Genomic DNA, 17485 nt, shown 5'->3' on the forward strand with positions numbered 1-17485 from the left:
AACAGTGACCACAGATGATTCCTCTAAACAAGAAGATATCCCTACATTGAAATGAATGCAAAACAACGAGGCCCTTACAAAAGGTACCCTATTTTTACAGCTTGAAGCTGAGTATAGATAAGCATTTCAATTCAATACATTTAATTCAAATAATTAGTCAATTTGAAATATGAATAATGCAAATTATTTTTCATAAATATTGACATTGTACATCTAATACAATGTTCACTGTTATTTATATAATTATTTGTTTTTGTTGTAAAGAAAGTTTTTTAACCCTCGTTTACAGTCAAAACAGACCCGAGATTATATTTGTATAATTATTTTCATTTCATGAAAATTTCATTACATTTCACTACATTTCATTTCAGTAATGTTTCTTTAATATTTGGAATTTTGGAGGACTAACATGTTCCGTCCTTCGGATGAGATGTTAAACCGAGGTCCTGACTCTCTGTGGTCATTAAAAATCCCAGGATGTCCTTCGAAAAAGAGTAGGGGTGTAACCCCGGCACCCTGACCAAATTTGCCCCTTGGCCTCTGTCCATCATGGCCTCCTAATCATCCCCATATACTGATTGGCTTCATCACTGTCCTCTCCACCAATAAGCTGGTGTGTGGTGGGCGTTCTGGCGCAATATGGCTGCCGTCGCATCATCCAGGTGGAAGCTGCACATTGGTGGTGGTTGAGGAGATTCCCCCCTTCCATGTAAAGCGCTTTGAGTACCTAGAAAAGCGCTATATAAATGTAATGAATTATTATTATTATTTATTGTTACTAAACAATATTCTAAATATCTAAATTATGGACCATTTAATTCTACATCATTTGTTTTACAAATTTATTGGTTGCATCAGATGGAAAGAAATCAAGAAAATCATCTATACAACTATTATTTAGCCACTAGATACCTGTATTTCTTCATTAATTCATTCATTCACTCACTCATTTATGCCCACAATCTTGTGTGTGCATCTAGGTACACCCTACATTACAAGGACAAATCCTTGTGGGGATGTTTTTTTTATTTTTTTTTATATCCATGTGTTTGTGGTGAAGACAGTTTCACCATTAGTCCTCCTGAATCCCTCCACTGGTTTTGACATTGTGAACAGCTTTCCAATTGACTACATCCACTGTGTTGCCTTGGGAGTGACAAAGCAATTCTTGGACTTGTGGTTCAATAGCAAGTACCATGACAGCCCATGGTACATTGGGACATCACATAAGCTTGTAGATCAAAGGCTGCTTATCATCAAACCTCTGTCTGATATACCAAGAATACCACAAACTGTGAAAGTTGCGCAAAGGTGGAAGGCTGCAGAATGCAGAAGCTGGCTATTATAATACAGTGGTCCTGTTCTGTACAAGATTCTTCCAACAACATTTTTGAAACATTGGCTACTTCTGGTCACTGCCATTTTTTGCTTTCTGAAAGACACTGTCACAGAAAATGACTTGGCAGCAGCAACATTCCAAGATCACAAAATTTGTGCAGGAGATACCAACTACATATGGCTTGTGCCAAATGTCCTTCAATGTCCATCAAATTACACATTTGCCCTTCTCTGTCAAGATGTATGGACCTCTTTGGTGTACATCTGCATTTTCATTTGAGGGTCACAACCAGAAACTGAAGAGGTTGTGTCATGGAACAAATTATATTCCATCTCAAATTGCACGCCAATTCAACATACTTCAGTCAATTCCCCAACTACTTGAACAACGACTAGTGCTGATGTCTCAAATAGGGTGGGCAAACTTGTCAATGACTGGCTAGTTGTTCATCCTCTTGTTGCTAAGGCACAAAAGCTAGAGGGTCTTGTTTTGCTGGGATGTTCTTGACAAAAAAATTTTATCACAAAGAGAAGTTCTTAATGCTCCCAGTCTGTGATCTATCTGAAAATGATGAATACTCTGCAGAAACATATGACAGAGCAATTGTGAATGGAAAACTGTTAACGACAGAGAAATATGGAAAGGAGTACAAACACAGCAGTTTTACTGTCCAGCTAAAATATGGTTGCATTGGAAAGATTGAGTCAATTGTAAATATCATACATGATCACAAAAACAATCCGCTCATCCAAGTTCAGCTTTTACAAATCACACTTGCTGATTTTGTGTCTGAAGGATCTCCTTCCCATATAAAAGAAGTGGTGCCAACACATATGATTGTAAAACCTCTGGAATTTGCTGAATATTTTTATAGTAACTGAGCTGCATGGTGTTCCTGCAAGTGTAAATAAATCCTTTTGATTACATAACATTCTACCTAAATTGTATTTATATTATTTTATTTATGAATCTATCTATAATGTATATAGCCTAATTTCTGAATTGAAATGATTAAAATGATCTTGCTGTATAAATGTTTATAATATTTAATTGTAATTACCTGGAAAAACAGCACAACATACAGAAATACAGATAGAATTAAAAAAATATATACTCCAGGACAAACTGAAATTCCATGAAAATAAATCTGAATGAAGGATTCTAAGAATCTAATAAGATCCTATAAGAATCCAATTAGATCCTACAGGACAAAGTGAAATTCCATTAAAATAAATCAGAATGTCCAATAGGATTATAAGAATCCAGTAAGATCCTACAGGATAAACTGAAATTCCAATATAATATTTTGACAAGGCGATCTTCTTTTAAAAACAATAGTTCGATTTTTGTTTTGCATATTTAGCTTCTGACATCATATTTATACATGAGTTTCAAAGACTTGGTTTTCTTTAATAGATTTAGGCTATCAGCACAATATAAAACTGTCTTTCAAGTGTTTTTGGCATAAAGTACAGGAATACTGACCATAAATAATGTGGTGCAGTGCGATGATATTCGCGAGTTTAGGCCATTTCTTCTCTTACATTTATCCTCAAAACGTTGCCAAACAAAGAGTCGTTGGTATCGAATGTCTTGGGTTATCAATATAACTATGTGGTTTTACAGAGACACATTGAAGCTGTGTGATCATCACCACATCCTTATGAATCTTCATATGTAGGATTTGGTTGGCTTATTTTAGGTTAAGAACTAAAAGTTGGTAAAATTTTATTTTAATGCACATGGATCTATTTCATGATTTCCTGAGAATGACTAGTGGTAATTAATTTAGCATAAATATTCTTGTTACGGAAAAATTCAGTATTACTTATATTCATTTGTTTCCAAACTGTTAATTTCATTTAATCATCTGTTTCTGTGAGGGTTTTCTAGCAGCTGAAGGGGGGGGGACAAGCAAAACAAACGTAATAAAAGCAGATGGGCCAGGAAGATAGACACCTAGGGCACGAGAAGGGATCCAGGCAGGAGAATGCAGGAGGTAATTTAGGTCGTAAACGAAAGCCTTTTGGTATCTCAGAGACAAAGAACAGTTTGACCAGCCAAGGGGGGTAGAAAACCAGTTGAAGATATCCCATATCTTTAAGGAAAACTACAGAAACTTGGAAGGAGGGGTCATGATGACAGAGAAAACTGTATAAAATGTCTATGTTTTATTGGGTCACCAGGCATTCTGTTTCAAGGCTGGGTGGCTGCGGTCTGTGGAAAGAATCCTCAAAGAATAAACCTTTTCTCTTTATAACAATTTTGCCTCTTGAAAGTTTCTTACACCTTTGATGCTGTTTTTATTAATCTCTGAAAATTGCTCTTACAATTCTAAATTCCTTTCATGTTCTGTTTGAGTTCATTTAAGATGCACAGACCATATCCTCGAGACCCCAGCTGTGTGTCCATGAAGAGTGACTGGTCAATGGATCGTCCCATTCACTTTAGTGGACACACTGATCCTGGGTTTAGGTAAACACTGCACTAAACCACTGATCTTACTACATGTGTGTTGAGATTAAGAAAATTGTTTATTAATGCTGTTAAAAGGCACTAAAGTTACTGTATGTAATGCATTTCAGACGTTATTAATTAAAAGAGCTCAGATATGTGGATGTGCACTTGCTGTAAAGTCTCCAACAGCATAATACATATTAATGGAATGATTTATTCTCCTGAATCAGTTCATTACAAAAGTCATGAATTTATTGGATGTGTGATTTACATTCACTTGTGTTCAACTTCACTTCACAGACCAGATCCTCGAGACCCCAGCTGTGTGTCCATGAAGAGTGACTGGTCAATGGATCGTCCCATTCACTTTAGGGGACACACTGATCCTGGGTTTAGGTAAACACTGCTCTAAACCACTTATCTTTTTACATACAAAGGCGTTGTTTGCAGTGGCGCGTGGGGGTGTGTGGTTGTGGGTGAGGGACGTCCACACAAAAATAACCTAAACAAGTCTTAACCAATATCTAACGCCCCAAATCACTGAAGTGACCTCGACGTCCGGGTTAGCGGTAGCATGAGCCATCAGGCAAGTGTTATTTAAATAAACTCCTGATGTACTTGCAAACTTTCCAATGCCTCGTTTTATGAGTACAGAACCTATTTGTACTACTGTAGAAGTTTGGTACCATTCTTTAGTGTATTATTAGTGGGGTAATTTACGAGATACAACATTCAGAGCCATTTGCGCCTGCACTAAGCCATCCGGTTGATATCTCTAAATAAGCTCTAACTTTGATAATGTTCGACCAGGGGAAAAGGCTTCTGGCTGGGTGTTTGGCTCGAGGTCATTGTGCAAAGGACCCTTGGTTGATTTTCCTCCGAACCATCTCTTTAACTACTCCTTTAAACAATTACAAGAACTATGTTACTTTTTCATAAGGCCAAGTACAAGTTAGAAATAGCTTTAAAGTCCTGACCACCTTGAATCATTGACTAAACACCACAACCTTATGAATCTTCATATATGTAGGATTTGGTCTTTTAGGTTAAGAAGTAAAAGTTGGTCAAATTTGATTTTTATGCACATGGATCTATTACGTGATTTCCTGAGAATGACCAGTGGTAATTAATTTAGCATAAATATTCTAAATTCCTTTCATGTTCTGTTTCAGTTCATTTAGTATGTACAGACCAGATCCTCGAGACCGCAGCTGTGTGTCCATGAAGAGTGACTGGTCAATGGATCGTCCCATTCACTTTAGTGGACACACTGATCCTGGGTTTAGGTAAACACTGCACTAAACCACTTATCTTGTTACATGTGTGTGTGTGTGGCGTAGGAGGGAGGTAGCGTTGGGATTCGCGCTCCGCTTGCGTTTCTGTGAACATAAATCCCACTTGCTTTGATTGGTCATCTCAAACATTTCGACAATGACGAGCGGTGTTTGCGTGCTGAAGCAGCTCAGATGAGAAGGTCAGTTATCGTCGCGATGGGCGAATTATTGCAGCACCAAATTAGAGTTAATACTAGGCAATTATTTCACAACTTTCATATACACTCAAAAAAATTACAGAGGTCCGGACCTCGGGGACCTCAATGGTGGGTACGGCCCTGTCCATATAAACTTTGACTAAAATTACTAGCTTCCGGCAGACGGCCGTACGCAAGTTGACTTGTGCCAAAAGACTAACACTTGACGATGTATGACGTAGGATGTAGGAGTAGCGTAAGCTTTGATGCCTCTTGAGGTTCAAACAAACAGGGCTGGATTTACAGTAATATTTAAGTCACCACACACCAGTAAGAACGCCTGTGGATACTTCTGAAACCAGAATTAAATTCTATCTTCTAAAGTAGGGGTGTAACGATACGCGTAGGCCTATTCGTATTGAACCGTTCGGTACGAGGATTTCGGTTCGGTTTTCGGTACGCATTTTCAAACCGAACGGTTCGTTGGACCATTTTTCCTGCCGACCAAAATTTCGTTATTTCAAATGTAGGCGGGTCGCGCGTGGCAAGCGCGCTCATAATGTAAGAGACGCCGGCGCGACCACAACATTGCCCAACATCATGGCGCACAACTGCTCGTTATTGTGTGGTTGGACCCAAGTACACCTGGCTGCAGCCTGCAGATCGGGGCGGGGCCGCACCTGGGGCTTCTCATTGGTTAGTGGCACAGTAATGACGTCGACGCCACGGTAAACAGGAAATGCGGTTGAAAACGCATTCGCCATATCGCGCTGACAGCGCATGCGTCGTATTTGCGTTAAGTGGTGACGTCACGCGTTTTAAAAAAAAAATTCGCAAATTTGAAATAATACTTTAATAAAATTATAAAGTATTAAAACAACTCTAAAGTAATAATGAAAGCAGCAAAAAGTAGTAGAGTGCATATCCATAGTTTTAACTATGCCTGATCTAAGGTAAATATAAGGAGTTACAGAGTAGGATATACTGTGCAATATCTGTGTAGTATTTTAAAAGTTTTTCACATTCTGTTGCACTTCACTGTGTAAATTACAAAATTACTGTAAACATTAATGGCACCTTATATATTTCTTATTTTAATCATTCCTCTGTAATAGTTCTTGTTTATTTTTGTGCATTAGGTTATTATAAAACATTTATGCCAATAAAGTAGTTTGAAGTTAAACTAACTACATACAGTACATTGTCAATCTCTGTATCCCATATTATGCATGCCAACTCAAAAAACCAAACTCATACCAGTGATAACTTTTATTTCAAAACAAAAATAATTGTGTAAAAGAGATATGCACACATACAGATAATCACGTACATCAACCGTACACACACGCGCGTACACGCACAAACACACACACACACACACACACACACACACACACGTACGTACACACACGCACATACGTACACACACACACACAGACGTGTACGTACACACACACACACACACACACATGTGCGTACACACACACACACACACACACTCACACACGCGTAGGTACACTCACACACGTACGTACACTCACACACAATCTACTCAGCCTGAAAGAAAAAAAACAGTCAACCGAGCAATAGCCCTCAACCTCCTTCTCAGAATAAAGTCCCCGCAGGACTCCGCTTCGGCCATCACCCACAGACCCAGGTGGGCAGTCCTTGTATACTTCAGTGCAGTGCAAGCACAGAGTTAGCGAGTAGGGCACCCGGAACTCTTGCCTATATTGTCTGGAAAATGCACTCCAGTTCACAACACCTAATTTAGATAAAATACAGAACAAACAATATTGAATAATTTTAAAGAGAGGCATTAACATAGTACAGAGTCATACAAGGAATTTCTTTTTTATATATTTTAAACATATTATGGGAAAATGTTAGACAAGATATGCTTGAGTGTTATTGGCTTTGTCTGTAAAGTACCTAAGAGACTTACTTTGTTTATGAACAACAAACTAGTTAAAAAAGTTTGTCAACACAAACTTTAATTTGGCTTGAGAAAGCCTATCCTAAAAGTTTGAAATAGTTTTAAAAGCTTGAAGGTTTTCATAACCTTATATTTATATATATTAATAACAATAATATCAAAATACATTTAATCAATTTATTAATAGAAAAAAAAAATCCTACAATATATATTTGTATATTACTATTAACTCGTAAATCCTATATTTCTTCTCCTGGTTTAGTTTTAACCTATGGTTTTAACACTATATCCTAATCCCACCAAAACCACACACACCAACCCACACTACACACACACACACACACACACACACTTAGACCTACGCTGTCCTAGTTATTTGTGTGATATGATGAGTAAAGTTACACAATCTCATTTTTACACCACTTAATTTTAACATCACACTAAACGCCACTTCAGAATTAAAAATGGTAAATTAAAATGTAAATAAAATTAGAACAAAAACAAGAGTAGCTTGCCTGTAGTGTACTCACCATGCAGCGATGAACATCGGAAATGAAAACATGCTAGAATCGATGTCATGACTTCACGCCACTGAGAAGAGATGTTGGCGAGAAGAGACGTGCAGCCCCGCCCCAGGTGCGGCCCCGCCTCGATCGACGTCATCACTTGCCACTAACCAATGAGAAGCATTGTGGGTGCAGCCCCGCCCCAGGTGCACCCCCGCCCAAATCTGCAGGCTGCAGCCAGGTGCTTCTCGTTGGACCAGTGCAGCGCGAGCCGATCGTGATCATGCGACACTGTTACTACACAACGCTAAGAGATCCAGTAAAGAAAGCATTTGAATTCGCCACAAAAATAATTACATCGCTGCGAGATCTAGTGAGAAACATCCACATTTCTCCGTTATTAATGGATCAAATAGCGCTGACGTGGAAACCTGGAAGAAACATTGTGCCATGAATGAACAATCCAGTGTCCACAGATCAGCAACATTCACCATGGATTTACTGTAGTAACACGAACTGCAACCATGGAAGTTTGGCAGGAATAGTAGGCTATAATGCCTTCAAGTAACATTACGTCAGTTATATTTTGACATTATGAATACAATTGCTGCCCTCAAATGTTAATCTGAACTAAAATAAACCTTTGTTTATAACTACTACAATATTAGTACATTTCATTTTTTCCAAGGAGCTGTTTTGTTTTATATGCTCCTAAGAGTCAATTAGGCTATAGCTCTAGAATTGCTCAAAGTAAAAAAAATATCATACTTTATGATGTTAGTTTTAATAAAAAAAAAAGAATTAAATTAAATTAAATCAAGGAAATTTCTCTGGCATTTCTTTCTTTTTGCTGTATCAAAAACGTACCGAACCGAACCGTGACACAAGTATATCGTATCGAACTGAACCGTGAATTTTGTGAACCGTTACACCCCTATTCTAAAGACTTAAAAAGTTTGTCATTTTCTATATTAAGGTTTTATCCATAAATATTAACCAATATAAAAAATAAATTGTTCAAAGAAATAAGTAAACATAAAAAATGACCAAAAGGGTCAGAAAATGCCTCCAAAACATTTACAGAAAAAGTGTTCTTTTACCCCTGCAGATCTCTCAGAAACATGAGCAAACCACAAATCATTATTCCACTGTAACCTCCAGAATTTTGCGTCATTAGCAGCAGAATGTGACTCTTAAAAAAAACTAAATCAGTTTTAAGTTGTTTTGCAAATAAAAATAAAGCTTTCCTTTTAACAATGTCTCTCAACCCCCCAGTATTAAGAGAAATGAGTGATAAAGACATAAAAGAAGAACAAAACAAATAGTACAGAAGAAAAAATTATCGTCCAGTAACTAGAAGAAAGTATATCACTTGTCTGAGCAACATCACTTGTAACAATAACAAAAAAAGTGCCTTTGAAAAGTCCGTAACAGACTCTGTGCGCTGCAGTCAGCAACTTCAAGCAAACAGCAACTTAAAACATTACTGGAGAGTCTTTAGTCTAAAGGGAAAAAACTTGAGAACCATCACTTGACTTAAAAAAATGGATATTAAAGACAAACGGATTCATACATGTATCTTAATTTCTCCTTCACTGTGAATAAACGCACAAGCTCCCGCTAAGAAAGCCGTTTTCCCCGCATCCCGAGCCTGTTTCACCAATGGCCACAGCTGTGAGTGCCTCTCACAATCACCTTTTGAGAAGTCTTCCTTGAAGTGAAGTCCATAAGCTTGGAGAAAGGCAGAAGTCTTAGGCCGCTTCTAGATTTAATTTCTTATCATTCGCGATGTAAACTGAAGAATAATGGGTCGTGGACGGGAGTCATCTGCGCTCCTCTTACCCAGTCGATGTGCGATGTCAATTGTTTCCGAGAGCCGCCCTGAGTCTTCAGGTAAAACAGCTTTGCAGATCTTGATGGCCTGCTGATGCACATTTTCATCCTTATCTTCTGGATCACCATACACTCTTAGATTCCATCGTCTGGAGTAAGACTTCATTTCATCCATTCGCTGTTCAAGCATTTTGACTGGCTTTTCCAAGGCAAGCATGCGACCCTCCATCTTGCACATCTTATTCATGACATGGTCGACAGATGGCCTCAAGCAGTCGGGATCATCCAGTAATACTTTGAAAACCTTTATGCAAAAATACAATTTGGTTGATGTTTGGAGGGAGATACACCCATGTCAGAATACTTATACCTGGAGTAATAAAAATGGTACGAGACAGTCTCGCATAGATTTTTGGTAGGTCACGAATAACATTCCAAAAGGAGAATGTTTTAGTAAATATTATTGTTACTCCCCTAACAGACCACAAGGCAATTTTTACAAATATTAGATTTTCCTCTTTTGTAGCGCCACATTGTAGTTCCTTTTGGAAAATGAACTTTTCTCACTTAAGGCACGATTCAGTTAAATTAGAACTTTAAAAAAATGATATCTGTATATTGGGATTTGGCACAAAGAGAAGGAGCCTTTGTAGACATTGGGAACTTTAAAAATATGAAGTTGGTAAATATCTAAGGTCCTATGGTGCTTTGCTTTCTAAACTAAACAGAATTTCAGAGGAGCAGATTGTGTCTGAAATCACCTCTCTTTCTATGGTGTCTCCTGACAGGATCTCACCTGAGGAGAGATTGCGATCGACTAGTCTACAATATAAATTAGATGAGATCTATGAACGTAAAGCGGAAGGAGCCTTTGTCACGTCGAGAGTTAAGTGGTTAGAAAAAGGTGAACAAAACTCATCATATTTTTTCAATCTTGAGAGACAGCGGGATAAACGTAACACAATTCACCAACTGAGCGTAAATGGTCATGTTACTGATGATCTGGATTCATAAGTAATAGACACATATCAAATAATATACGTTTAGTTTTAGATATCTTAGATTATTCTAGTCTAGTTTTCTGATGATAGTTTTGTTCCTTTTTTTTTTATTTTTTTATAAAGCTTTCGACACTGAATTTGGAGATTTCTTCTGTAGTGCCATAAGAACTTTATACACAAATGGCAGTAGTTCTGTTATTCTAAATCATGGTGCAACCCACCGTTTTGAAATTTCAAGGGGAATAAGGCAGGGCTGCCCCATTTCACCTTACCTTTTTCTTCTCGCTGCTCAGCTTCTCTGTGCTCACATAAAAACCAGCAATCTGAAAGGAGTAGCTATAGTTGAACGAGAGGTGATCATCAGTCAGCTTGCTGATGACACGACCCTCTTTCTTAGGTATGCTATGCAGATCCCTTTGGCAATAAGTGTTATTGAGTTTTTCTCCAAAGCCTCAGGCCTGCATTGAAATGTTCAAAAATGTGAGCTTTTGGCCATAAAAACTGCAGTGACTCCTTTATTCATAGTATTCCTGTGAGAGAAAAGGTTTGTTATTTAGGAGTTTAAATAGTGAAGGACCAAAAAGAAAGATGCATTTTTAATTTTCAACCCCTTACGGATAAAATTCAGAAGAGATTTAACCAGTGTAAGATTTAACCAGGGTACTTCTTACGAAGGCTGAAGGCCTCTCAAGGCTTATTTATGCTGCTCAATCTGTTCATTTTGAGTCAAAGCCCGGTCAAATTATTGACCAGATACTGTAAGTTTTCGTGGAAAAACTCAATTCACAATATTAGAAAATCCGTTGTAATGAATATTAGTGAAAAGGGTGGTCTTAATATTTTGGATTTTAGTACTATAAATTATACCTTTAAAATAAATTGGTTGAAACATTTTAGAAAGAACCCAGTCTTTATGGAACTTTATTCCTAATTATGTTTTTTCTCAGTTTGGTGGTTTATGTTTGGTGGTTTCACTCAGTTTATGTAACTACAAAATTGAAAAATTACCAGCGATATTATCTGCTTTTCATATGCAGTCTCTTTTGGCTTGGTCTTTGATATTTAACTTTTCACCTCATAAATATTTTATTTGGAATAACTAATATTTTATACAAGAATAAATCTATATATTTTTTTTCAGAATTGGTTTGATAAAAAAGAACTTGTTAGTCAGTCAATTAATCAATTCTCAAGGGTTGTTGTTTTCATATAAGGAATTTCTAAATAATTTTCAATTTCCTGTTTCTCCCAAAGAATGTTCAATAGTTATGGGTTTAATCCCATCAGGTGCTCTTGCTTTATTGAGAGGAACTCAATCTCTACTTCCAGTCTCTCTGAGTTTGGTCCTAATACTGCTGTTGGCAAATTGTGCTTTGCTTCTCCCTATAAAAACAATAATAGATCAGTCCGTTCACTATTTCAGCAAGACATTGTTACTTTACCACCTGTGACCGCTTACTGGAATAATGCAGTTGGTAATATCTGTTGGAAAAAAGTGTGGATGCTTCCACGTCTCTTTTTTTAATAAAGTAAAAGAGATTTCTTTTAAAATAATTCATAAATGCTACCCTGCAAATCACTACTTAAAAAAGGATATTTCCTCCTGTTGCTCTTTCCTTGACATCTCTGATGAAACTGTAGTTCATCTTTCATGGTATTGTCCATTTACGAAAATGTTTTGGCAAGATGTTTTAGGATTTATTAGGTCTGAAATCTATAATGAATGTGTGTTGTATTGGAAGGATGTGGTCCTTGTTGATTATGATCAATCTAAAAAAGGTCATTTTTATGTAATTAATCTGATCTTGTCACTAGCAAAGTTCCATATTCATAAATCTAAATATCTAAATGCTAAACCTCTCTTTCTTATATTTGTGAAAGAACTTGGAAAATAGATATTTAACGGATAAAAGTCCGTTAGACACAATAGAGAGTAGACCCTGCATCGACCGCTACTGCCTACTGATTTGCGATGGTCCGCCGATTTGAGCAGGAATATGCTGCACAGTGCTCTGGCATCTTGTTTCTTCTGCTGCTACGCAACTAGGAGTATGACCGGTTCAAGATGGCGGCCGCATTTCTTGCGGCCAATAGGGCGTCTACTCTCTATTATGTCTATTCATAAGTCGACTTGTGTACTGCTGTCTGCTGGAAGCTTGGTATTTTAGTCGATAAAGTTTTAAATAGGATATTTTTCTTACACGAACACATCGCTTCACTTCAGAAGAGCTTTATTAACCCCCGCAGAGGAGCACTTTAATCATGGATGGATGCGCTTTGATGGACTTCCAAAAATATATACCTATTGACTGCCATTATAAAGCTTGGAAGAGTCAGCACAGTTTTTAATATAACTCCGATTGTATTCGTCTGAAAGAAGAATGTCATATACACCTAGGATGACTTCAGGGTGAGTAAATCATGGGCTAATTTTCATTTTTGGGTGAACTATACCTTTAACCAATATCCTATTCCCCCTCCCATATATTTATATCATGGTTAATGGAAAAATATAATCAGACTATTAATTAATTATATACACTGTGTGTTCTGAGTTCCCGTATGCACTGAATGGACCAATTAAATACGCAATATGACTGATGCCCAGTTTATTTCATTTGATTTTGAATAGTTTACCAGCGCGCTCCGAAAGTGGGATAAGATTTGATGACCACCTTGAATCATTGACTAAACACCACAACCTTATGAATCTTCATATATGTAGGATTTGGTCTTTTAGGTTAAGAAGTAAAAGTTGGTCAAATTAGATTTTTATGCACATGGATCTATTACGTGATTTCCTGAGAATGACTAGTGGTAATTAATTTAGCATAAATATTCTAAATTCCTTTCATGTTCTGTTTCAGTTCATTTAGTATGTACAGACCAGATCCTCGAGACCGCAGCTGTGTGTCCATGAAGAGTGACTGGTCAATGGATCGTCCCATTCACTTTAGTGGACACACTGATCCTGGGTTTAGGTAAACACTGCACTAAACCACTGATCTTACTACATGTGTGTTGAGACTAAGAAAATTGTTTATTAATGCTGTTAAAAGGCACTAAAGTTACTGTATGTAATGCATTTCAGACGTTATTAATTAAAAGAGCTCAGATATGTGGATGTGCACTTGCTGTAAAGTCTCCAACAGCATAATACATATTAATGGAATGATTTATTCTCCTGAATCAGTTCATTACAAAAGTCATGAATTTATTGGATATGTGATTTACATTCATTTGTGTTCAACTTCACTTCACAGACCAGATCCTCGAGACCCCAGCTGTGTGTCCATGAAGAGTAACTGGTCAATGGATCGTCCCATTCACTTTAGGGGACACACTGATCCTGGGTTTAGGTAAGTGCTTTACTAAACATTTATTGATTATACATGTTTATATTTACATTTATTCATTTGACAGACTCCTTCCAAAGGGACTTAGGCCAGGGACACACCAAGCCAACGGTCAGCCATCAGGCTGTTTTTGACTGTCGCCCGACTTAGTTTCTTCGGGTGTTTTAGTTTTGTTCTGTTGGCTCCAGTCGGACCTTGTCTGGGTTTTCAGCATGTAGAATCGACGCCGGGCCGTCGGTGAGGAAGAGAACTCCGATTGGCTGTTCAGTTTAGCAAATGAGTTAGTGCCTGAAAATAAGTGCAAAAGTGATGAAAGCGAGCATAGAAGTCATGATGGCACAGACAGAAGGCTGTTATGATTTTATATAATCTTACCTGAGCAACATGAGCTGAGTGGAATGAAGAAAGTGATCAGCAGGATTGATATTCAAAACGCTAAACAAGCACTGCTTTGTTTATGGTTTGTATACCTGCAGTATTAGTTTTACTTTCCCTTTTTGAATGAAGAATATAGACAAATATATTTGCTTAAATAGACAGATATCTCCTTTTCACGCAGACGCAGAACATGCATGTTAGTTGACAGTCGCCTTTCATCAGAGCTAGTTCTTTGACGTTGGTTTGGTGTGTACCTACCCTTACATAGCAGGATCCTGGGGCAATACAATATCCTAATTCTATGCATGTATATTATTTATTTAATACTTTTATTAATCTTACAGCAGTGACCATCAACATGCTGAACCCCTCAAGACATTCAGATCGAGTTTGAGGAAGAAGTTTGAGTCTCTTTATGAGGGAACAGCAAAGCAGGGAAACCCAACACTGCTGAATGAGATCTACACTGATCTCTACATCACAGAGAGTGATTGTGGAGAGATCAATAATGAGCATGAGGTGAGACAGATTGAGACTCAATCCAGGAGAGCAGCAACAGAGGACACACCGATCAAATGCACAGACATCTTTAGACCTTTACCTGGACAAGACAAACCCATCAGAACTGTGCTGACAAAGGGAGTCGCTGGCATTGGAAAAACAGTCTCTGTGCAGAAGTTCATCCTGGACTGGGCTGAAGGGACAGAGAATCAGGAGATCCAGCTCATGTTTCCACTTCCTTTCAGAGAGCTCAACCTAATGAAGGACAAAACACTCAGTCTTTCAGAGCTTCTGCATGTCTTTTTCCCTGAGACAAAAGAAATGAAACCATTCAGTGATGAATATAAAGTTGTCTTTGTTTTTGATGGTCTGGACGAGTGTCGTCTGTCTCTGGATTTTAATGTGAAACTGTGTAATATATCTGAATCAGCCTCAGTGGACGTGCTGCTGACGAACCTCATTGCGGGGAATCTGCTTCCCTCTGCTCTCATCTGGATCACCTCCAGACCAGCAGCAGCCGATCTCGTTCCCTCTGAGTGTGTCCATCGAGTGACTGAGGTACGAGGATTCAATGATCCACAGAAGGAGGAATACTTCAGGAAGAGAATCAGTGATCAGAGTCTGGCCAATAAAATCATCACACACCTGAAGTCATCAAGGAGCCTCTTCATCATGTGCCACATCCCAGTGTTTTGCTGGATCTCAGCCACTGTTTTAGAGAAGATGTTGAGCGAAGCAGAGAGTGAAGATATTCCCAAGACTCTCACTCAAATGTACACACACTTCCTGATCATTCAGACCAACATCAAACATGAGAAGGACTATGAGAAGAAAGTGAAAGATGAAGACATGATCCTCAAACTGGGGAAACTAGCCTTCCAGCAGCTTGTGAAAGGCAACCTGATCTTCTATGAGGAAGACCTGAGAGAGTGTGGCATTGATGAGACAGAAGCATCAGTTTACTCAGGATTGTGCACTCAGATCTTCAGAGAGGAGTTGGGCTTGTATCAGGGGAAAGTCTTCTGCTTTGTTCATCTGAGCATTCAGGAGCATCTAGCAGCTCTTTATGTGCTGCTTTCATTCCTGCTGTACAAGAGGGATGTGCTCAATGAAACCCTCAGCTCAAAACATGCACACGAGTTCATGTGTCACACGATATCTGACCTGCATCAGAGAGCCGTGGACAAGGCTCTGCAGAGTAGAAATGGACATCTGGATCTTTTCCTGCGGTTTCTTCTGGGTCTCTCGCGAGAGTCCAATCAGACGCTCCTGAAAGGCCTTGTGACACATGTTAGAAACATCTCGTACAGTGAAGAGAAAACGGTTGAATACATTAAGACGAGAATAAGAATGAATCCCTCACCAGAGAAATACATCAATCTGTTCCACTGTTTAAATGAACTGGGTGATCATTCTCTCGTAAATGAAATCCAGAAGTATCTCAGATCTGGAGGTCTTTCAAGCACCAGATTGTCCTCGTCACAGTGGTCAGCTGTTGTCTTTGCTCTATTAACCTCAGAGTGTTTGGATGAGTTTGAGTTAAAGAAATACATAAACATCAATCAAGACCAAAACCACACGTCACCAGATGAAGTTCTTCAGAAGCTCTTGCCTGTAGTTGAAGCCTCCAGATCAGCAAAGTAAGTGTGTGTGTGTGTGTGTGTGTGTGTGTGTGTGTGTGTGTGTGTGTGTGTGTGTGTGTGTGTGTGTGTGTGTGTGTGTGTGTGTGTGTGTGTGTGTGTGTGTAATTTCTCTGTGATGTATTTCTCTGTTCTTTGTTGTCAATGGTAGTATTAATTTGGCCTGATTTTTTTAATAGTATTAAACTGGGCCTGATCGCACTTGGATAACTATACAAAAAAATCTACAAAAGGGATTATTCTCCTTATTTTTTTTCAGATCGTAATTTACACACAATACAGCAAAAGTCAACATAAAGTAATAAAAACATTATACCCACACAGATTTAGTATTTAATATCTCAGTCTCTCTGTGGTTGTGTAGTTCCTGCTGAACTGAGAGATTAAAGTGTGTGTCGTTGTTCTACAGGTTGAGTTGGTGTAAGATCACAGATGAAGGTTGTGCTGCTCTGACTTCAGCTCTGAGATCAAACTCACACCTCAGAGAACTGGATCTGTCTGGGAATATAATAGGAGATAAAGGTCTGACGCTGCTCTCTGATGAACTGAAGGATCCTCACTGTAAACTGGAGAAACTGGGGTAAGATCATACATTAATCTTAACTGAGACTAGAATAATGTTATTTAACCCTTTAATTCCTATTATATTTGATCTAAATTATCAATTATATGATCATCAGGCTTTTGAGGAAGGTTTATTAGTTTATCTCTCAATCATCATTGTATTGCTTTACATTATATGTTTTAAAATTACAGTGCTTTGATCATAAAACTAAGCATTTAAATATCATCTTACTAAGACATGTTATTGGCAGATATAGAGTGACGACTGATATTTATATGCATTTTATGTCAATGGTTCTCAACTCTGGTCCTGGGGATTATATATATATATTGCAGTGTAAATAATTGTCTGACTCAGCGTCACTGACAAAACATTTTAAATGTAAAACGTTACCATTTCCTTCCATTTCTATCCTTCAAATGCAATAGTATTTTCCTAATAGTGTGAAGAGCATGACAGTGGTTATGATTGGGCTCCTCTCTGTCTGTGCTCGACACCAACA

At 38.0% G+C, this 17485-nt stretch overlaps 1 protein-coding gene across 1 annotated transcript in view; it reads left to right on the forward strand.

Moving 5' to 3' along the window:
* Positions 1 to 17485, forward strand: part of LOC309494997 (uncharacterized protein) — a 730899-nt gene that overhangs the window by 628701 nt on the left and 84713 nt on the right. Inside the window, exon 42 of the mRNA XM_082164514.1 lies at positions 16828 to 16998. Within this exon, the coding sequence (XP_082020640.1) occupies positions 16828 to 16998 (171 nt within the window). The remainder of the gene's footprint in view (positions 1 to 16827; positions 16999 to 17485) is intronic.

This window comes from Leuciscus leuciscus (genome assembly GCF_965113295.1).
Source record: "Leuciscus leuciscus genome assembly, chromosome: 3".
Lineage (NCBI taxonomy): Eukaryota > Metazoa > Chordata > Actinopteri > Cypriniformes > Leuciscidae > Leuciscus > Leuciscus leuciscus.